The following is a 22,167-nucleotide window of genomic DNA, read 5'->3' on the forward strand; positions in this document are numbered from 1 at the left end:
GGGTGCTGAACTAGCACTGAATGACCATGGCAAAGGCCCAGGAAGAAATTGGGTAAAGAGCAGCAACAACATCATGGAGAGTTCATTAGGAAGTTGTCTGTATGTGTCCTTTGGGGATCTTTTTGAATTTCCTGTTTTATTTTAATTCTTTTATTTTATTCTTTTTATTTCTAAGACACAGTTCAAAATAAGCGTGGAATAAAACTATTTCTTGGGATTGGATGTGCTTTCGATGAGTGGAGGAAGGAATTTTGTACAGCAATGTGGCATGGTTTTCTCTCTGAGTTCCTTGAGATGAAGAGGAGTGCTTGCCAGAAATGGAACTCCCCTCCTCACCCCCAATACACACAATTCCCAGAGCTTCTCAGGGTGACATTGCAATCGGATGTGAAACCTGTCTGCTTCAGTAAAGTAATGCATGATTTTCACTTACAGTACAGAACTGGCACCTTGGAAAAAGATCAGAAGTGGTTTCTTTTCCACGGAGGACTGGTGAACACACGCTGACCTAGGTGTATGCGTTTCTGAAATCTGGTCAGAGACATTCTTGTGTGCCCTCCCCAGCCTGCCTGGCCCGGGGTTGGCAGATGTGGTGGTCTTGCTCCTTTTTCAGGTTCTTTGCAGGAGTTTTACCAATAATGTTGTTGCATAAGAAGACTCTAGAAAATCAGTATCTCCAGAAATGTTTCTTCTAGTTTACAGTGGGGTAAATGGGAGAGGAGTAGAGCAGTAAGTTTACCACACACATACCATTCTCCGAGATGGAGCACTACAGACCTAAACCTTTCTGCCCATTTTTGAATACATCATTTAACTGCTTTTTAAAAGACTATGCTAACATTAAGCTTTCTCTTGCAACATTTTTCTTATACCTTTGCTGTCTTCTGAACCCATATGCTTAAGAAAACATTGTCAATAAGCATCTTTAAATAGTCGTTGTCTCTAGATGTGTTTATGTCCCTTATTTCTCTTCTCTCCTCAGCAGGCTGTTCTAGTCCTCACAGAGGCGGGATAAATTGATTTGCCTTTTGAATAATTTGTTCTGTTAACCTTTTCTTAAATCTGTGAAATTGCTAGGCTGGTCAAAGTCCAGCACAGAGTGTTCATCTGTCTTTTATTTTGGTCCGTACCAGGAAATGCCTACAGAGAATGCCTGGGAAATGGGACATGGGCTTCCAAGATAAACTACTCTCAGTGCGAGCCTATTCTGGACGACAAGGTCTGTATTTTTCCCTTCATTCTTCTCAATGATATGTCTCAGCATACATGAATGCAGAGGTTAACGTACTAATTTGGGACTTCTGAGACAGGTTCCATTTCTGTCTCTGCAACAAATCCTCCCAACAAATTCGGGCAAATCACTTATCCTTTCTCCATATCCCCTACTCACAACGTTTTTTAAAAAAGGATGCTTTATTACACTCTGTCCCTGATGATGTATGTTTAGGCAGATCCTTCATAGCCTTGCTCAGAGCATACAGCTCCTGCAGTAAATGTTAGTAATAATAACAATAAGACCAAAAGCTTCTTTGGCACTGAAAAATAAGCTTTCACCAGCTGATTCCACCCTGTACCTATCAGTTCTGAGGCTTCATCAACAACTGGCCTTTCCAGATCTTAATGTCATTTTTCCTTCAGCAAATATGTAAAGGGGCAGCAACAGAAAAATACATAAAAAGCAGACTTAGGTCCCAGCTGTCTTTAAAAGATTGAGCCAGTCTTGTATTATATAGGAGTTTACAGAATGAAATTAGCAGATAGGGTTAAGCTCCTTCAGAAAGGCTGCAAGCCATTATGCAAAGTCCTTTTCTTGTCAAATGTCTCAGCTTTTCTTGGAGGTATCATAGACATTCATCCTCACCCAGTTTAAACCTTCAAACCTTCCGTGCCGTGTTCTCTTTCTCCTCCTCCTGTTTTGAGTGCCAGGGTGGAGCCCAAGCAGCTCAGGCCTGTTTGTGTTTTGGGGTTCATTCCACTCATTCTGTCATTGGAGTTGTGCCATGCCAGTTGTGAACAGAGAGGAGGAATCTCACCTGCTGAGCGCTGCTTGCAGACCTAATCCGGATTTAGCATTCAGAAACTATCCGGACTAGTGCTGTACCCAAAACATTCATGATGTGCTTTGGCTGTGGCCCAGCATCCACCCTGTAAGATCCATGTTGTTGCTGAATGTGGGCTTTGACAAGTGAATCAGAAAACAGATAACTACACATCAGCTGCTGAAGAGTGCCTACTCTTAGCCACTGGCGAGGTAATTTAGTGGTAGCCCACCCACCCACCCCACCTCCATTTGCTGGAGGCTTCTAGAAAGTAAGAAAAAATGTATGAATCACATGACTGCCACCCAGAAGGACTGTTACACGTTCAAAGCGGTCTAGCGTAGTGGAGAGGCTCCCGTGGCAATTTAAGCTGATCTAAGTTGGGTCCGCTCCAGTGCAGCCCCTCCTTACATTAATTGTCAATTTAAAATTAAAAACTAACTTTTTGCTGGGTCATTTTTCAGATAAATCAGTTCCCTAAACCATCTTATTGCATTATTGCAGGAGTGCTGGGGCCAGCACGAGCCTGGGGAGTGAAAGCATGGCTGGGTTTGATGGGGAGAGCAGACCGTGGTAGCAGACCATCTCTGACTGAAATGGATTTGCGCTTCTATGAGACCACCCTCTTAAAAATGAGCAAGAAGGGGAGGGGGGTGCAGCAGCCAGATTTAGAGAATGGGGACCAGAGATGGGCAAAGACTCAAAATCTTTGTTGTGGTTTAGCTGGTATGGGGGAACCTGATCTGATAGTATCAGTCTGCTGTACCGGCTCAGGAAAATGCTGCTGTATTTTAATGACACTCTTTATGTGTTTGTCTGCATGACTTGAACAGTTGCTATCTCTGCACAAGCAAATACAGAGTTTTATTTGAAGAGGCTGGAGAAGTGTTGTGACTAGAGGACAGGATTATTTCCTTTACTCTGTTTTTGCTTTTAAAAACTTTGCAGCTATGGTGATAGCTTAAAACGTCTTAAATAGCATGTTCCTTAAACAGATGAAAGTGCAGATGTTCCCCCACCCTTGTTTGCAAAAGCTTAAAAACTCATTTATTAGATCTTTAAAGATTTGCGACAAGCTTTGTAAATATTAATATTTGTGAATATTTTTGAAATCTCTACATAATGCTCAGTGTTACAGATGAATACTTGGGTTGCTTTGTGATCTCAAAAAAAAAAAAAAAAAAAAAAAGAAAAATCCCCATGGATTTCTGTAATCCTCCATTTTGATTAAAGGTGAGATGCAGGCACACGTGTGGGTCTACTGTTATTTATTGACTGATCCTAGCAGATGCTAAGCATCAGCCAGGAGGTACGCCCTGTGCTTTATGTTTATTTTTAATACAGAAAACAACACTTCTTTCAAGCTTGGCCACTCACAGCCAGAGTGCTAAAGAATTACAGGGTTTGACTTCAAATGCAGTGGTTGATACATGGGACAGGAACAGGACTTTTCAAGATCAACCCCTTGTCCAGTGCTGCATGCTTTATGACAGAGTGTTGGTAATGTAGCAAGAGAAATTTTAGGGTTTTTCAGCTGTGGGTCAATCTTAGAAGGCATAAGCTCCTGTAACACACATTCACTGGATTACATTAATACATCATTGCTTTACTTGTCAAGACCTGTGGCAGTAGCTCATAAAAGTGTACTCTGGGACTTCTTTGCTGCTAGATTCTCACTTCGGCTGGGATCTAGTTACCTGCATGTAGGTACAGGATGTAGCTTAAAATGCCTCAGTGTGTCTCCAGGCATCTGGAGGTGCGACACAGGCCTTCTGGAATACCTGTGTCCTTCAGCAGCAGCAAGTGGAGGTCTGTCACCAGGACCAACTAGGAAGCACAGAATCTCCTGACTGCACCTCAAGGGGCACTAGATGTCTGTGCGTAACTGTTTCTAGCCCTTGCTTCAGATACTGGTTCAGATGTTGGGTAGATACCCAAATGTACCCCAAGGTATGTCCTAATGTCAGACTGAATCCCATCCTCTGAACACTCAGTTAGCTCCTTCTCCAGGCACAGGAATCATTTTGATCCAACTGGCTGTTTCATGGCATAATGTGTGACAAATGGAAGGCTTCTACTCAGCCTACAAGCTCCTGGGTCAAGGGGACATTTGTTGCATCTAGCACAAGTCTGTGCTCTTGTTAGAAGACAAATGTGAGTCTCTCACAGCAAAAAATACATCTTAGCCTCCAAGAAGAGCTATAAATTAGGAACTTTGGTCTTGTCTATGTGGCCTATGGCAGCTGGATATGAGTTTGGTTCTGCTAGTGTTTTGAGGTGGCTTCAGGCTGTGTAGCTGAGTTAGCACCATGTGGGGCTGAAGTTAACGTATCCTCCGTAGGAGCACAGTCACATTAGCTACAGCTACCCAGCTTCCAGCTGGCTCAGAACAGGAAAGCAGTGAACTCAGAGGCATCTTGGATGACAAACATACTTCCCAGTTGCTTCTGAAAGTCTTTGGAGAGGAGATATGGTGTCTTTAAACTGTACTGGTGATGAGATCATCCTGGCAACAGGAAGAAATCTAAAGTGACTGAACTGGGGTTGGAGCACAGAGCCTTGCAGGAAGACACATGCTGTAAACACTGGCAGGACCTGTCAGGAAGTTCTGTTAGAGGGAGAAAGATCCTTGTCATCTGGAGAGCTGAGTGCTGTTATTAGGTGGTTATTAGTTCAAATCAGTAGCCAATTTGGTTTGGACAGGTTAGCAGTCACGTCCTAGCTAAAGCAAAGGAAAAAGTCCTCTAGACAGAATGACTCCATCATTAGCCTGAAATCTGGCTGCAGGGAGCCCAGCGTGCCTTAGATTTGCAAAACTGGTGCTGGTAAAGACATAAAGCTGTGCTTCCTCAGTTTACCTGGTAGAAGCTGGCTGGAAGATAACTGCACTGTCAGATGTACCGTGATTGTCATGTACAAGGTACGGCATGGAAGGGGACTCCAGTGATGTGACCTGCTGCGGTCTGGGGAGCAAGGCTAACAGAGTGTCCTCTCCTTTTCTATCTCCTTTCTCATGTGACGACCCTCCTAAGCCTGAATAAGATTCAAATCTGCATTTTAGTGAAGTGAAATATCTTCCTGGAAGCAGAATATTGGGTAACAGTAGAAGGCTGATACCATTTTAAATGTATCAGTCTTCAAGAGGGTGAGACAGAGAAGAGTTATGCAAGTATTTTACATGAACTGAGCTTTGGCCAACACATGGCTGATTCTGGGCATGTGTTTTTCAGGCCTGAAGGTGTTGTCTCCATTTCTACCGGAGATGCAGATTGCATGTAGGCTGGTGGAAAGTGATCTTGCCACCCTGTCAGCTTAGTTTTTCATAGGCACTGAGGCAGTTCTTGTTTCTATGATATTTGAATTTGCCTTCGGGAAACCTTGTTAGTGTCAGCAACAGAAAAAATAAAAGTCATGCCTGTTCTTCCTTCAGCATCAGTGCATCAGAGGAACTTAATTATATTTTTTTCCAATTAATTTTCTCATGTTTTGAACCATACCTTCTTAAAACTTGAGCAAAGTTGAAACAGCGGTTTGGAGCCAAAGGAGGGAGCTGAAGAGTCTGATTCAAAGAGCAGGATCCTTGGCCTGGGAAAAACATTGTCATCTTCCAGAAATTTTCTAGTACTACACGAGCAATTTTGGATGATTCTCTTAGTCATATGGTTTAGTTTTCTCTTAGTCATATGGTTTAGTTTTAGGTAGTCCTGTGAGAAGCAGAGCGTTGGACTCTATGATCCATGTGGGTCTCTTCCAACTTGAGATATTCTATAATTCTATGAATGAAACGGGGAAGTAAATCAGCAGGGCAGTTTGCCAGAACACCAGCTAAACAGTACAGCTTTGCATTTCAGGTAGACACATCAGGTCAAGTGTGTTTTCTTCCCCCTTAGGTGTTCCTGTGACTTAAGGATAAATAAAACTCAGTGTGGAATTCAGGTCTTGTAGGTTTGAGGTTTTTATTTTTCTCCTCAAGGTGAAAATGGCCCTGTGTATGGGGAAGTTTATTTTAGGGGATTTTATAATAGACTTAAAAATACCTTACATGGTTGAGATCTGTCCAGAAACAGCACATTACTCCATGTGCTGAAGGTATAGGCAGGTTTCATCACAAAAATAGTTCCAAGAGTGCTTGCTTGCTGTCTGGCAAAGTACTGGAAGATGCTATCTTCACAGAACAATGGAACAGATTAACTACAGCTGCTGGTTGTAGTTTCATCCAAACATTCATTCACTGACAAATTCCTTTGACTGGAATAAAATGTTAAGGGAAATTGTTAGAAAAAATGAAACAAAAGAAGTTCAACCAAAATTAGAAAACTGATGCATTTGTAGGATTCTACTTTTTTTTTTTTTTTTTTCCACAAGAGAGGAAATTTAGGTGGTTAGTTTTCAAAGGTCTCATTCTTCTGAAGGAGGACAAGTCCCAAAGTGGGGAAAGATCTGCTTAACCTGAAAAGTAACAAATGCCAAAACTAATAAATAAATAAATATCTTTTTTTTTAGGGGGATTTATACTTTAAGTAGCAAGCCTCTGTCAATTTTTAACCAGCTTCAGTATTTGTCTGAATAGTGTTTTTCTACTTCTTCCTATTCATCAGGCACAGAGAGGAGATGCTTCTCTTTTCTCTGAAGCCAGCAGCAGCCCACCAATAAAGAATGTTCCAGTTACTTCAAGGTCAAATTTTGGTCACATCACTAAATTCACTGATTTAGGTGGGAACACTTTTGTACTTAATATTTTTGTTTACAGGATCAAAAACCTACCGATAATCTCCCCAGCATCCTAGGAAATAGACACTAGTACATTAAGTTCCACTACATACGTGGGTCACTGCTGCAAACAACAGGATCTGTGGTTTGTCGGGCTCTCTCACAACTGAAAGGACAGCACTAGACTCCAGCTCTTTCCGTCTGCATTGGTTCTGCCCTCAATTTGAAAGATAAGGATCGTAGCTTGCGAGGAATGGACCTCAGAGAAAAATCTACCTGTATGGAAAGGGCTTATTATTTATTCTTACTGACAACTGATTCGGTTTTGTATGAAAACCAAACCATTTGAGTAAGAAAGTAGTGTAACCTGGCTCATTAAGATCATGCAGTTTCCTAAAAATATAATATCTATGGCTTCTGAAACTGTGAGAAGATGTGTCTTTGGTAGCTTTGTCACCCTAAACCAACAAAGTTTTAAATAGCGTAATAATGAAAATAAGAAATCCTAAGGAAATTGCAGGGAAAAAGAGGGGGGAAAAAAAAACAACAACTTTTTTTTTTTTTTGCTGAGATTTGTAAGATACTGGACAAATCCCAAACTGAAATGAAACCAAGACTGTACTTCTGTGCCTGGGCAGCATGTTTGGCTTATACGTAGGCATCAGCCCCGGGGCTATTATATCATTCTAAAGTCGAGAAAAGTAATTACTGTTTCGTAAACTGATTAACTGTTCCTTAATGTCAGTGCTTAGAGATTCATGCTGATTTAATCATGTTATCTCTTTACCTCCAGAGGAAGTATGCGCTCCATTACAAGATTGCTCTCATCATAAACTACCTGGGGCACTGTATATCAGTAGGGGCCCTTATAGTTGCCTTTATGCTTTTCTTGTGCTTGAGGTGAGTAATGCGTTTGCATGCTTCTAACTTGGTTGGTTTTGCGACACTTACCGGCTTACTCGAGCCTTCTAATAACACTATCCAGGTTGTCGTGTATGGTCTTGAAAAATGGTGATGGCTTTTACACTCCCAAGCGTGTCCGTGGGTTTATTGACTGAAGCATTGGTTGAGCTGTAATGGTGTGTAGGACCTAAAGCCTATTTGTATTCAGGAAGAGAACTGTATATGATTTATTGATGCAGCAAAAAATTCAGTCAGCACTGAGTGCTTCATTAAGGGAAGCTGGGATTTGAGCGTGTTGAGTTGCAAGTTTTGGGGGCAGGTTTTCTTTTTTATAAGGCCGTGCATGATAACATAACGTATTTTGCATTCCCTGGCAGCTAATGCCCACATCTAGACCAAAGGAGATAGAATGAAATTTTTCCATTTTGCTTTGGGTTAAGTTCAATTTTTCTTACATTAAAGAACTTTCTTAAATAACAAGAAGTTTTCTTAAATAACAAGAGAAACATCTTTAGAGGAGCTTTATCCCCGCCAGTGCTCATGAAATGATGAATGCAAATCAATGAAACTGCATAGAAACACTTCCCTTCCCTGGTTCAGTGGTACAGCAGGGAGTTTGTCAGGTCAACTGGATACGTCAGTGAAAGAAAGTCTGTGAAGAAGAGTTAGGGCTACAGGGAGAAGAGAAAGGGCAGGAGGGAAGGAAGCTTAGTGGAAAGTAATAGGTAGATGTGCATCAGCCATCATATGTATTGTATGTAAACAGCCTGAGTCACAGGAATGTGTTTTAATAGGAGTGGCCTGGTTGAATATTTCTGTATTATTTGCTATTTTACCTGACTGGCATGTCTGTACTATTTGTGCTGTCTTGGCTGGAAGCATTCAACCTGAACTTAGAACCAACTGCAGTAAGCGCTATGCAATGATAGTCCTCGAGAAAAATCTTATACCAGTAGAAAAGGAGAGACGGGTGGAGGACCCCCCACGGGATTACCACATGATGATTGACTGGGACCGAAGTGAAAGAATTACTGCTTTCCGAGAGTGGAGCTTCCCTGCGAATTCTTATGCTAAGTCTTCCTCTTGAGCATTCCTAACAAGAGGGTCTTTCTTCTTAACAACAGGAATCTTCTTTCACCCCAGCATCTATAAACAGAATAATCTATGCTAATGGGAAGAAAAAAAGCTTAAAACATTTATGGTGCATCAGTTTAAACTTCCATTTCAACCTTTTTACTGTGCGTATAATGCTAATTCCCATAGTGCTTGGAGACCTGAATTAATTTACATTGAATAAAGAATGCAAATTATTCATTGTAACTATATTCCCTGCTTCGATGCTGAATCTTTTATAAGCGTTTGAGTAAATAACACAAAAGCAATTAGATAATATGGTATAAATGTATCCAGCTTCTGACACAGAAGTGGCCTTGCTGATCTCTTTTAAATTGTTTTTCTGGTATTTAAACTTTGATTTTAAGATTTAAATTTTGCAATCAGCTTCGGCATTAAAAAGGACCGCAGCAGTTCAGTGCTTCCCTGCATACGCTGTGAATTAACATAGTCCATCTCTTCAAATAGCACGAGCTACCTCAGTGGCTGTAGAATTACACCTGTTTTCAAAAGTTCTAAAGAAGCTCAGTGAAGACAGACTCGATTCATGTTGCATTACAGATTTCCCCTACTCAAATTCTATGATGTCATGCACATCTTCATCACAAAAAGTGATGAAGTGGGACACAAAGTGTCCCAAGAGCAAATCAGTTTTGATTATTCAGTCCTATTATTTGGGGCTTTTTTTCTGTTTTAGTTTGGATGAAAGAAGGCATCTACTAATTGGGTGAAATGAGAGAATTTAGATGATTCATGGCTAAAAAAAGCAATAGAAGACTCTGAAGACTTGGTTTGATCCCCATGTTGGCCAAAAGTAGAAATCTATCAGTTCCTTATTCCTCCCCCATTCCTTCCATCCACCTCACTCCATGAGTGCCTGCTGAGGGTGAAGACAGAGGAGAACTCTGCGAATGTTCAAGTTCCACGACTGCTCTGTATTTTTATGCTTCTCACCCATCACCTGGTTGATTTTCCTTTGCTCTGTCAGTGCCAATGGAGTTCCAAAGGCAGTCCTGTCTGAAGGAAAAGACTGGAGCACACCTGCTCTGTTAGAACATAGCTGCTAGGAAGGGTATGGGATCTCTCACACTGGAGGTTTCAAGAGCAGGTTAAATATCTGGTAGGCATGGCAAAGGGCATTGCTTTGGTGAGCAACTAGTGAGATAGATGTTCTGCTTTTGGAGATGAGCCTCACCATTACTGGTGCTGCCCCAGCCCGGGTAGCTGCTGCATTGATGGGAAGCTTAGTGCTCATTGTGCTGAAGTGGGAAGGGGAAAGAAGTGGATCTTCCACGTGTGTCCTGTGTGATCTTGTCTCCAGCTCCTGTCTTCATCAGTTCCTTATGAAACTCTCTGCCCTCCGTTCACCCTCCACACCAGTAGAAATGTTCCACTGTCCTAAACACTAAGGAACCATACACCAAAAAATATTTTGAGGGTCAGAAAGCTCAGGTGTATCAGCAAGTAATGAAATTGTCTGTCCTCTGTGTTGTGTTGCAAGGACACCCCAACACAACTGAGAAGGGAGGAGGACTCGGCTAGGGACTCCTTTTTACCGCAAAGACCTATTCCAGTCTTGTTTTCTCCAATTCTGTCTCATACGAACCAATTCTGCTTTCTTGGCTGTGCAATGAAAAATAAGGCAGTCAACATTTCATTTAGCATCTAAATAATAAAAAGTGAAGCCCAGCTTGTGGGAGAGGACTTGATTTTTGTTGGCATGCTGACTGAATGGCAATGAGTCATTGAGATAGTTCCTAAAGATCTAAGTCAAGGGTGGTTCCTCAAGGTCTAAATGTAGGTGGTCTTAAAAGTGAGAGCCATGCTGTCTTTACAATGCAAAACAAAACAAGCACACAAACAAAAAGAAATATGCTGAGAATGAAAAATGAGGAATTTGTGCATAAACGAAATGTGCTGTAGAGCTGCATTGATCTCTAACGCAGGATCTGGAGAGATTTACTCATGGCACTTCACAGGGCATTGTTAAATGTATCTGCACTGCTGTGAATCTCATAGTCTGTGTGTTCTCATTAGTAGTAAAGGTTTGGTCCATCCCTCAGATACCCGCAGGCAGTTCCTGCTGACATGGCTCTCATCGTCCCACACAGTCACATTCTCACAATAGTAAAGCAGAAATTTTCCATAGGAGGAATCCTGCTATCAGTAATACCAATCAAGCTGAATTAAAAAAAAAAAAAAAAAAAAAAAAAAGAGCAATAGGATTAAAACACATATTTTTCCTTTACAGTTGCTGATAATGCAGAAACCCAAATTGCTTTGTCCTGGCTTTTTCCTTGTTAGTGTGATGTGACCCAGGCTTTGAGGCTGAGCCTCTGAGGTGGAACAAGAGTCCTTTGTAAAACTCCTGACCTGTTATTCAACAATGTGCTGGCAGTGGCCAGCGGTGACCTGACTGGATTCAATCAGAAGATGTTTTATTTGTGCAGTAGTGACCAAGGAAGTAGTACAGGAAGACAGGTATTTGTTCTGGGAAACGTCTAAGTCCCTGCTGAGTTATGAATCCAATAAAGAAAGATGCTGCTGAAAGGAAGACAGGCTGAAGATTAAAAACGACATGTCCTTCTGTGCAGGTTGCAGGAGAAAGGCAGCTCTAAAAAAAAACAACCCAAAACCCACAAACATTGGTATAACATCTTTTGTCACTAGTATGGTGGTAACAAAAGCAAATTGAGAATTTGAGAGAAACTTTGCTTTTCTGTTGCCCCTAAATTTAACTCTTTCCCTTTTAACACATCAGATTTTTTTTTCTCACAGGCCTGAGGCAGTGTCCCCTTTCTTTCTCATTACACAGATTTCCTAAATCTCACATTTTTTTTCTCCCAAAGGACTGAAACATTTTCTCCTTGAAATAACAGTCGCTTTTTTTTTTCTTTTTTCTCCCCTAACCATTTCCAGGGTTTAGGAGAGGGAGATCTACTGTCCTTTATCCCCCCCAGTTCCAAACTCCTTTGAATTTCCTCTTGATCTTCAGTCTGGTGTGCAGTTGGTGAGACTGCTACTGCAGCCCTCTGTTAGTAAGAATGGAAGACTTTGATTAAATGATGTGTAAAAACCTGGAAGAAGAAATGTATAGCATCCATACAGAGCAGGTTTCATAGAGCAACGTGATCTGACACCTGTCAGAGCCTAGTTGCTGAGGAGGTATCAAGTGGGTAGGTGATCTGCAGGATTAGTACTGGTTTCAACTTAAAAGTCATAGAATCATAGAATGGTTTAGGTTGGAAGGGACCTTAAAGATCATCTAGTTCCAACCCCTCTGCCAACTCCCACTAGACCAGGTCGCTCAAAGCCCCATCCAGCTTGGCCTTGAACACCTCCAGGGACGGGGCATCCACAACTTCTCTGGGTAGCCTGTTCCAGTGTCTCACTACCCTCAGAGTAAAGAATTTCTTTCTAATATCTAATCCAAATCTCCCCTCTTTCAGTTTAAAACCATTACCTCTCGTCCTATCACTGCACTCCCTGATAGAGAGTCCCACCCCATCTTTCCTGTAGCCCCCTTTAGGTACCGGAAGGGGCTCTAAGGTCTCCCCAGAGCCTTCTCTTCTCCAGGCTGAACAACCCCAACTCTCTTAGCCTGTCTTCATAGGAGAGGTGCTCCAGCCCTCTGATCATCTTCGTGGCCTCTTCTGGACTCACTCCAACAGGTCCATGTCCTTCTGTTGCAGGCCCCAGAGCTGGACACAGTGCTGCAGGTGGGTTCTCACGAAAGCAGAGTAGAGAGGCAGAATCACCTCCCTTGACTTGCTGGCCACCCTTCTTTAGATGCAGCCCAGGATCTGGTTGGCTTTCTGGGCTGTGAGCACACATTTCCAGCTCATGTTGAGCTTCTCGTCAACCAACAACCCCAAGTCCTTCTCCTCAGGGCTGCTCTGAATCCATTCTCTGCCCAGCCTGTGTTTGTGCTTGGGATTGCCCCAAATCACATGCAGGACCTTGCACTTGGCCTTGTTGAACTTCATTATGTTGGTATGGGCTCACCTCTCCAGCCTGTTCAGGTCCCTCTGGATGGCATCCCTTCCCTCCAGCATGCCGACCACTCCACACAGTTTGGTGTAGTCAGCAAACTTGCTGAGGGTGCACTCAATCCCACTGTCCATGTCACCAACAAAGTTGTTAAAGAGCACCTGTCCCAGTCCTGACCCCTGATGAATGCCACTCATCACTGGTCACTCATCACATGGGTGTTGCGCCATTTACCGCAACTCTTCAAGTGCAGCCATCCAGCCAGTTGCTTATCCACCAAATGATCTATCCATCAAAACCATGCTTTTCCAATTTAGAGACCAGGATGACATGCAGGACAGTGTCAGATGCTTTGAACAAGTCCAGGTAGATGACTTCAGTTGCTCTTCCTTTATCCACCAATGCTGTAACTCTGTCATAGAAGGCCACCAAATTTGTCAGGCACGATTTGCCCTTAGTGAAGCCATGTTGGCTGTCACCCATCACCTCCCTATTTTCCATGTGCCTTAGCAGAGTTTCCAGGAGGATCTGCTCCATAATCTTGCCAGGCACAGCAGTGAGACTGACTGGCCTGTAGTTTCCCAGGTCTTCCTTTCTTCCCTTTTTAAAAATGGGGGTTATGTTTCCCATTTTCCAGACAGCAGGAACTTCATGAGACTGCCACATCGTCTCAAATATGATGGCTAGTGGCTTAGCAACTTCATCCACCATTTCCCTCAGGACCTGCAAATGCATCTCATCAAGTCCCATGGACTTGTGCACATTCAGGTTCCTTAGATGGTCTTGAACCTGATCTCCTACAGTCAATCATTTGAAGTCTCATCGCACGAACTCAGATGAGAGCAGAAATACTTTTGCTATTGATTAACCTTAAGCCAATGTCTTTGCTTCCCACTGCCTTTACTCGCCCCCCACATCTCATATCTGTATGACTTGTTCTTTAGGCTCTTTGTGTAGAGCCTACCTAGAGCAAAAACCACAGAGGAGTGCAAAGCCCTCCTGAAGTCCTGGAATAATACCAGTAATTAAAAGCGTGCCCAGAGAGCTATATTCTTAAAAAGTGGAAGGTTTCATAAGCTGCATCTGAAATAGTGGTATTGTAGCCTAGCAATATGAAGGCTGCCAAGGAGTATTATTGCTGCCTATAAATACATCACTGTTGGATAAACATCAGAAACTGAAGAGCTACTTACAGTCAAGGACAATGTCAGTGGAAGAAGAAATGGGTATAGGCACTCTGCAGATAAACTTCTGAGTGGATATTAAAGGATGATTTCCAACCCACAGAGCAGAGGGGTCCAGGAGCAATTACTAATGGAGGAAAAATTTAAGTTGGAGTTAAACTAGAGTTTTAGGAACTTATGAAGGACTCAATGACTTTCTTGATCTGGCGTTTGGAGGATCAGAAAGCCACTTCCTATCCTGTGCTCGAAATATGTTCCTAGTGGTATATTTCTGTCATTGCCAAGATTTTAGCTGTGAGGCAGTGGTTTTGGAGACGGACACTAACTTGTTTAAATTCTGATAATAGAACTGCTCTGCACAAGACTAGATCTATTTTGGCTGACTAGCTAAAGCTTGTCTGTGCTCTGTTCTCCTTTTGATGGTGATGGAATGGTTTTGAGCACAGTGGAGCAAGCCTTGCAAATTTGCCAAGGTTTCAGATGAAGGAAGAAAGTAAAATTTGGTCTTTACAGTTTAGATATGAATCATGCTCAGGAGTGCAATTTACTTCAAAAAAGAACATGTCCTGAGTCATCTCTGGGAAGGAGAATCAAGATGTTTTCAAGCCTGGATGTTTAGTTACCCACTACAAATGCACCTGCATGTGTTCAAGTGCTAAATGGTTCAATTTCAGTTTTCGTCCAAGGAATTGCACATCTACATCCCTCACTAACTCCACTGTAGGTGTTCAGCACCCAGTCACCTTCTCTTCTGTCTAATCTAAAAGATGAATACTGCTGCTTCACGTTACTCTATCAAGTAAAACAAGAGAGAGGTGGAAAATCCCTGATTTCTGTCACCCCTGAATGGCACCGTGTACATGTGGGCTGCCCCTGCGTGTTATGGACACAGCAGCTTCCTGGGAGAGGTGCCCAGGTTGAGCCACCAGAAACATTTCCGTGGGCGCAGTGAGCACCATGAGGCTAACAAATTTAGACCAAGCACGGGAACGAATATTTGGAAGAAGCAGGCTATGAATGATCTTATATGGTCTTTCCTGAATTCCTGGCCAAATACTCGAAAATAATGAAATATTTCACACCATGTTGTCGTGGAGAGGCCAAGGAGAGCGTGAATGGAAGCATCAGTGCCTCAGACTTCCCTCCTTGGTTTATCCACACAGTATCTGCAAAGGTAGATAATTTAATAAACATTGCTAATTGTATAATTGTATTAAAAGCAAAACAAAACCCATAACCCCTGAATTCCCTAGCTGGTCATTTAAATTCATTTTCTTCCAGACATTTTTTGTATAATCCCACAAGGGGATTATGAATGAGGACATGCTGTGCACTCTTACATTTCCCAAACAGTAGCTGTAAGGCAGATCAACTGTCAGCCCTCGGTGTCTGGTTTCTGAAGTCCTAACTCTCATTTGTTCAATCCAGCTGCAATGCTCACTCTTCATAGAAAACATTCACCCTTCCAAAGTCCGAACTGATGGCTACAACCTGTGTCAACAGGGAAACGGCTTAGATAAACCCCAGAGGGCTGTAGCCACGTACTGTACCCCTGCTACTCTAAAGCTAGTTTGTTATGGGGTACTAAAACCTGAGCTGCAAGATAGCTTCTGCTAAAAACATACTTTACAGCCCCGTTTCCTGCTTGGTTCAAAAATGACTGACATCTGACCTCCATTTAGCCAAGCAAATTAGAGCGGATTCCTAAATCTTTTTTTGACCAGCTAAACCACAAGCATGTGCTGTACTAAATGAAGTCATCGGTATCTGACGTTGTCGTTCCTGTGAAAATAACAGAGGAGTTCTCTCTGGTGGAAGAGCTGATTGCACAGTCAAGGTTGGAGCCATATTATTCAACTGGAGCATCCAGTGACTGGGTTTCGATTACCCTGTATTTAAGCACGTAGTTCTCAGGAGCAGCATTTCTCTTTGGGCAGTGACTGGGAACAAAGCACAGGCTGATGTAGTGTCCTGTAGGTATCCGTACCGTTCGCTGTCAGCATGCTCATGGGTAGTTTGCAGAGGGCCATTTTTCACCCCTCTTCACCATGCTACGTAGCCAGACAGCGCTGGGCACAAACACTGACTGAAAACGGTCGGTCTGGTCCTGCCCTGGGGCTGTCCTGCCTCTGGTCCTCTTCTCTGTTGTGTTGGCTGCATCCTTCCAACCCTAGGGATGTCAGGGCTTTAAGCCTCTGTGGCTAAAGCAGGCAGAACGCCCCGTGTCCCGTGATTAAAAATCGGCTTGAAGGTAGGAGAAGGAAGCTTGGGAATAGGCTTAGTGGAGCCCAGATGGTTCCACAGTGGGTTTATTTTTAGGGTCTATGCACATCCTAACACTAATGGAAGCTGCTGCTTCTCCTCTTCACCTGAGCATTTCACCCCAGTTCTCTCTTGCAGGCTTTCGCTCTTCTCTTGCGACTGACCCTTGCGTTTCCTGTGGGAATATGTCTATTCCCCCAGGCAACTGCCACCAAGAAGCCCGTTTTCCCTGCCAACCTCTCCAGCTGCTCTTCCCATCTGTAAGCATTAGTACCAGAATATATGCAGTGATTGAACATGAGCACACAGGGGAAACCATGAGGACCTCAGGGGAGGCCTCCATGTGGATGAAAGCAAATAGGCCATGACAGGCACCGAGCCTGGGAAATAACTTGCTGTTAGGTATTCTTCCCGCTCCATGCCATTTATGGCTTGTCCATGATCTTTGCCTGCCCTAGAAAAGACTAAAGGGGAAAAATATTTTTTTTTTTAAGTATTGTCCATGATTCTCCTTCCTGCTTGTTCAACAGTCATGGAATGGGAAGGACTCCAGCAAAGTGCTCTCAGCTTTCTCCTGCCAACTGTTTTCAGACAGACTTTGGGACAGCTGTCTTAATAGAACATCATTATTAATAGAATACTACATGAATTAATAGAAGGTTTCCAAGCTTCTTTAATAAAGTTCTCATTTGCAATTATTTCCATGCAGATGATTCAACTAATTCAGCTAGCTTTCAACCATGCTGGCACATTATTATCATTGCTAATGTTAATTGTTTGTGTCATGCTTTGAATGAGAAAAGAGTAGCTCTCCACATCCCAGAGGAAAAATACCACTCTATGGATAGAGTGAGAAAAAAAAAAAAAATGAATCAACAGAAAGGCTACTTTGAGTTTTACCAGTGCTATTTTAGAAACCCTTTTATAGATCTGCATGTGTGAATCAGTGAGGCCACCTGTACAGAAAGAGCTGATCAGATTTTCTGCCTTTTCAGATCTCAGCATTTCCCAAGTCAAAAGAATGGATTTTCTAATTCTCTGCTTTCTATATCCAACCGTACGGTCATTTGGCAGAAAGAATTAGGAGGGTGTACTTTTTGTACCGACAATCAGAAACTCTTTCTGCCCACCTCTGACACAGGCTGCAGTCAACTGCTGGAGAATTTTGCTTTTTTTTTTTTTTAATTTCCTGCTATTGTTCCTAGCGTGGAAGCCCATGTTACGGCACGCGCACATCAAGCAGTTTAGGATGCCGGTGGTATGATATCAAGTCAGGGGATGACGTTTGGGCTTGAAATATGGTCTGTTCTCAAATCAAATAAAGAGGTCATTATGTGTAATTTCCCACCATACACCTGGCTTTTGATTTACTAATTAGGAAGGCCAAAGAGAAGTATGTTTGCTTTCACCTTAATTGCTTCTTTGTGTCTAACCTGCTGCAGACCTGAAGCTAATGCTTTTATGGGGCTCTCTGTGTGTGCCGTGAGTGGGAGGCATGTGCTCCCACATCATCTTCTCTGGTTTCAGCCAACACAGCCAGAGACATACTCTGGGACTCTCGACTCACGGGAACACGAACGTTTTCCTGTGCCGTTGGCCCCAAATTCCTGTAAATATAAACCAAGGTACTTCATAACTCAGACTCTTGGGAAAATACGCCATCACTTGCTGTGCTCTTCTATCCAAAGCCTCACGTCATTAGCCTTGAGGCAAGGGGCTGTACTCTGAACAATGACTCCTGGCAAAAAGTCCTGCCAGCCTGACGTGAGGACACCTCTGCCCAAACCACCTCTGCCCAAACCGGCAGGAGTAGTGGCGCAGCAGCAGGACTCCTGCGCGGCAGCCCCTCAGCAGGAACTCTTGCCTTGTCGGGAGCAGTCCTCTGGAGATCAGTCAATAGCAGGCAAAGCACTGGTTCTTAAGAAATCAGGAGGAGCCAATAAACCCCTTCACTTACGTGCTTCTACTGGCAGTATCTTTTCTCCCTCCAAGTCAGAAACTAAGTCCTTCTTTTCCCTCCTTTTCAAGGAAATCCTTTTCCTTCTGCGCAGTGTAGCATATACCTCTTGCATGTGGCTGGCGCTACTTGCTGTATTTCAGGGGGATATTTCAGTAGCAAAATCTGCTGACAGGCGCAGCCAGAAGTTAAATAGCTGCATGAACGGTGCTACCTCAGGAGCACGTGTTGGAGGTAGCACCAACCACTCCTCCCAGCTTGCTCCCGCACCCACGGGACTAGCGGTTTCCTGCTGTCCGGTCCCAGGCTCTTTCAATCCCTCCTCCCTGCAACTCCCAAAGGACAGGGGGGAATGTGGCTGTGAGGAAATGCCTCCTCATGCAGCCCTTGGGAGGGGACAGGCAAGCAGAGGGAGAAACCAACACAGACAAACATGTTTTACTGTGAAAACCAGCTTATGAGCTCCTCATTCCGTCATGTCAGTAGAATAAGCCGTGGCTTGACCTCAGTGAACATAAACCGCAAAAGGAGTTCAGTGACTCCTGTGAGGAGTTGGGGCCACCAACAGGGCGATTTTATAAGATTAAATGTGGTCTCTGAATCAGGAATATCTTAAAACCTCTGACTGCCAGAAACAAGGAGGTAAGAGCAAGGAGGAACTAACTCTCTACCTCCCCTGGTTCCCATACTGTTCCCCAAACTGCCTTTTACTGATCACCACTGGGGACTGAGTCACAGCCTCTGTGGCTCATTGATCTGACTGAATAGGGAAGTTCTTCTGTCTTGATGTTGTGGCCTCAGTCTTTAAGTGTGTTCTGATTGAACTGCTGCAACGTCTTTTCTGATTCCTTCTGTCCTTGGACCTGTGCACCAGGGAAGAGTTAGTAGACGAGTCCAGCCAGGGCCTTGGCCAACACTTTTTTGTCTGAAAAGGATCAGGACAGGAAGCAAATACAGGAAAAGTCTTTTTAATGGAAGCCCGTACCCTCAGTCCACGGTGTCTTGTGATGTGCTGTCCTTCAGGCTCTCTGGAATGGTCACGTGCTGCTGTTCTTGAAAGCTGGGCCATACTTGCACCATTCAGTCCACATCGAGGGTTGTAAAACAAGTGGAAACGGCATATATAATGTTACCTGACATGAAGATGAATATGAAACCTTCTGTCACCTGATCTTTTAAGCTAGGGGACTTTAAGTGGCTCTGTAACTCACAATTTCTTCCTAGTGATGCTGTAATCGTGTCTGAAGCAGCAGTTCAGCACCCAGTCCCCTCTTCTCCCATTTCTCCCCTCTCTCACATGACTCTCTGCCCTCTTGAGAAGGTAGCGCTCTGCTGTCTGTGCTCTCATTTTCCTGATGCTGGCGCTGCCACACACTCCAAATTGTGCTATCTCCCTACTGAGGTAAGAATAACCCCAGATTTCTTACCTTCTGAGTTGGGAGGGAATGCATTCATGCCAATCACTCTTAAGAAAGCTCAATTCACTAACTTATAATACAGCTCAACGTGTTTCAAATTCCACCTCCTGCCATTTACACTGTGATGTGAATTCCTTTTCAGTGCTGTCTGTGAGGGCAGTTCCTGCTGTTTGTGGAGCACAGACTAGCTTACTTTTTCACTTCACACAGTGAAGGCAATAATTAATCATGGAGAAAGGAACTTTGTAGCTCACTGTCGTAGACTGTTTAACAAGTTTTAGAAAAGGGACAGGTCATTTTCATGGATAACGGGAGTATTTGAATTTAAATTAAGGCTTATAAGTTTAAGCTAGCTTCCATCTACCAAGAGCCAGGAAAAGACCTGTGGAGGACAAATTACTCCTATGAGAATTACGAGTTTCTTCCTCAGTCTTTGAGATGAGTGAGTATGACAAGGTCAGCTTTGTCCTTTCACCAACCATTAGCTGTGCTGCAGGTCTCCTGCTACTCACTAGCTTTGTTGCCCAATGTGGGACATGTCTTTCATCCACTGTCCATCTCAGACTCCAGTCTGGCTTCACACATAAACTTTAGGCGCAGGGTGAGCTCCTGAGCCCAACAGAACAGTCTCATGTGAATAGTGCCTGAAATGAGGGGACCTTCATCTTAGTCAGTATCCCTCTAGATGCTTTACCCGTACTAAGTTACGATAATAACATCCACCAGCAGTGCCTGTAAATGAGAGCAGCTTTCTCAGGTATTGGCAAGAGATCTTTCCCTTGTGATGTCAACTGACTTAGCTGCAGTCCTCCACCGCGGTGCCCTCCAGCCTCCGCACACTCCATTAACCTTGCTGTTTCTCCCTCCCCAGTACGAACCTGGCGCGGTTGTTTCTCAAGCTTTTGCTGCCCTTGGCTATGAATTGCATTACTGCCACTGTGATTTCTGTGCTAGCAGTAGTTAGGAGACAGAAACAAACAGAAACCATGTGCTCTGGGCTCTCTACAAACAAAAACAAACTTTTGAGTCTCTAGTTGGGACTCTTACTAAAAAGCAAAGGGAAAAAACAAACAAACAAACGAAAAAAAAAGGGAGAAGGTTCAAACTATTCTGTGCCTGGGGTCACATCACTGCCTGAGCCACTGAGAAACTCTGCAGCACTTTCAGACATGTGTTCCTCAGCATGACCGTACTGGTGTTTCCAGTAAAACCCTAACTGCTATTAACACCAGCAGAGTAGTGGCCCAGACATCGCAGAAGCAAATCCTGCCCCTCACCTCTTTCTGCCGCTTTGCCAAAGCAGCAATGTGGTGGGGGATGTGACTGGGGAGAGCCTGCAGACGGAAAAGGAAAATGCTTGCTCTACAGCCCTGTCTTCATTGCTCTGTTAACCCCAAAGCCGTGAAGCTTTTTAGCTGGTGAAGGCACTTACTGGCCATCTGTGCCACACGGAGCGTCTCGGAAAGGGAATGAGGCCATGGTACAAGGATGCTGATACCCAAAGTATGGCTTTTGCTAAAGTTAGTGGGACATGGGAGCCAACTGTCCCTGTTTCGTGTCCAAAGCATGATTTGACAAGGCTTCAGGCTTGTTTGGGGTAAATTCCAGCTGCTGGCCGCATTTATACTTTACTCAATTTCACACCAGGAACACGTCTTCCCTCAGCACATTTTGCTTTTTGAAAACAAGGAGAGGTTAGATCATAATTAGCTGTAGCGCTTGGGGGTTCCCAACACAGACCAGACTCTTGCTCTGGATCCTGAACACACATCACTAAAGATCTGCCTCTGTCCCAAGCGTTATTTACAACCCAAACGAAAGTCAATGGCTGGATGCAGACAGATGGGCGAAGAAGACGAAACAGTATGACCAAGAAATATTAAGGAGGGCAAAGATCATGCAGCCGGTAGATGCCGAGTTTGTCTTTATATTCCGAGCCACCAGAGAGAATGTGATTTTGATGATTAGGATCCTACTGGGGAGAAAAGCTCTTTTTAGGAACAGAACTAAAAAGTCTACAACTATTTGTTTGATCCTGTTTGCCTCTGCAGCCAGTCCAATGTCCTGCTGTAAGTCTTGTGGGATTAAGGTTTCTACCAGCCAGATTTAGTGATGTTCCAGCATATGGGATGATTAAACTACATCTAAATGGAGGCACCAGCAAGGATTATTTTTTTTTTGTCTACCCCTTTATCTTTTCTCTGTCAAGAAATGCATTCAGGTGACGAGTGTGCTGGATCTGTTTTGTTGTTAGAGCTCTCAAAAGCAATTAATTTCATGCCAGTAACTCTTCAGTTGGACCTGAATTTCCTCAGTTTCTAGTCCCCTGCCTCCCTCCTGCCCTAGAAGCGGTATTTCAAACTCCTTCCTTAATCTGCTAATCCTTAACCTGAAGGGAGTGAATAAAACATCTAGATGAACAGTAGCCACAGGATGTTTATGTGCAGGATGATAAACAGAGAACAGACCTTCAGAGCATGTTTCAAAGTCTGTCCCGAGCTGATGGGTTCCTGGGCTTCAGCATGAAAGTCAGTAGGTGTTGGTTGCCAAGTTTCTTTGAAAGCTGAACCATGAACCTTTGCCTTTTGTTA

General features: G+C 43.5%; 1 protein-coding gene across 3 annotated transcripts in view; it reads left to right on the plus strand.

Annotated features, from left to right (window-relative positions):
- CRHR2 (corticotropin releasing hormone receptor 2) overlaps window positions 1-22,167 on the plus strand; it is a gene marked incomplete at its 5' end in the record, with an annotated part of 163,267 nt that overhangs the window by 87,868 nt on the left and 53,232 nt on the right. For all 3 annotated transcript variants that reach the window (XM_082499549.1, XM_082499548.1, XM_082499550.1), the window contains 2 exons: window positions 1,134-1,219; window positions 7,543-7,649. In XM_082499549.1, the coding sequence (XP_082355675.1) occupies window positions 1,134-1,219; window positions 7,543-7,649 (193 nt within the window). The remainder of the gene's footprint in view (window positions 1-1,133; window positions 1,220-7,542; window positions 7,650-22,167) is intronic.

This window comes from Vanellus vanellus (assembly GCF_965231255.1).
Source record: "Vanellus vanellus genome assembly, chromosome: 2".
Classification (NCBI taxonomy): domain Eukaryota; kingdom Metazoa; phylum Chordata; class Aves; order Charadriiformes; family Charadriidae; genus Vanellus; species Vanellus vanellus.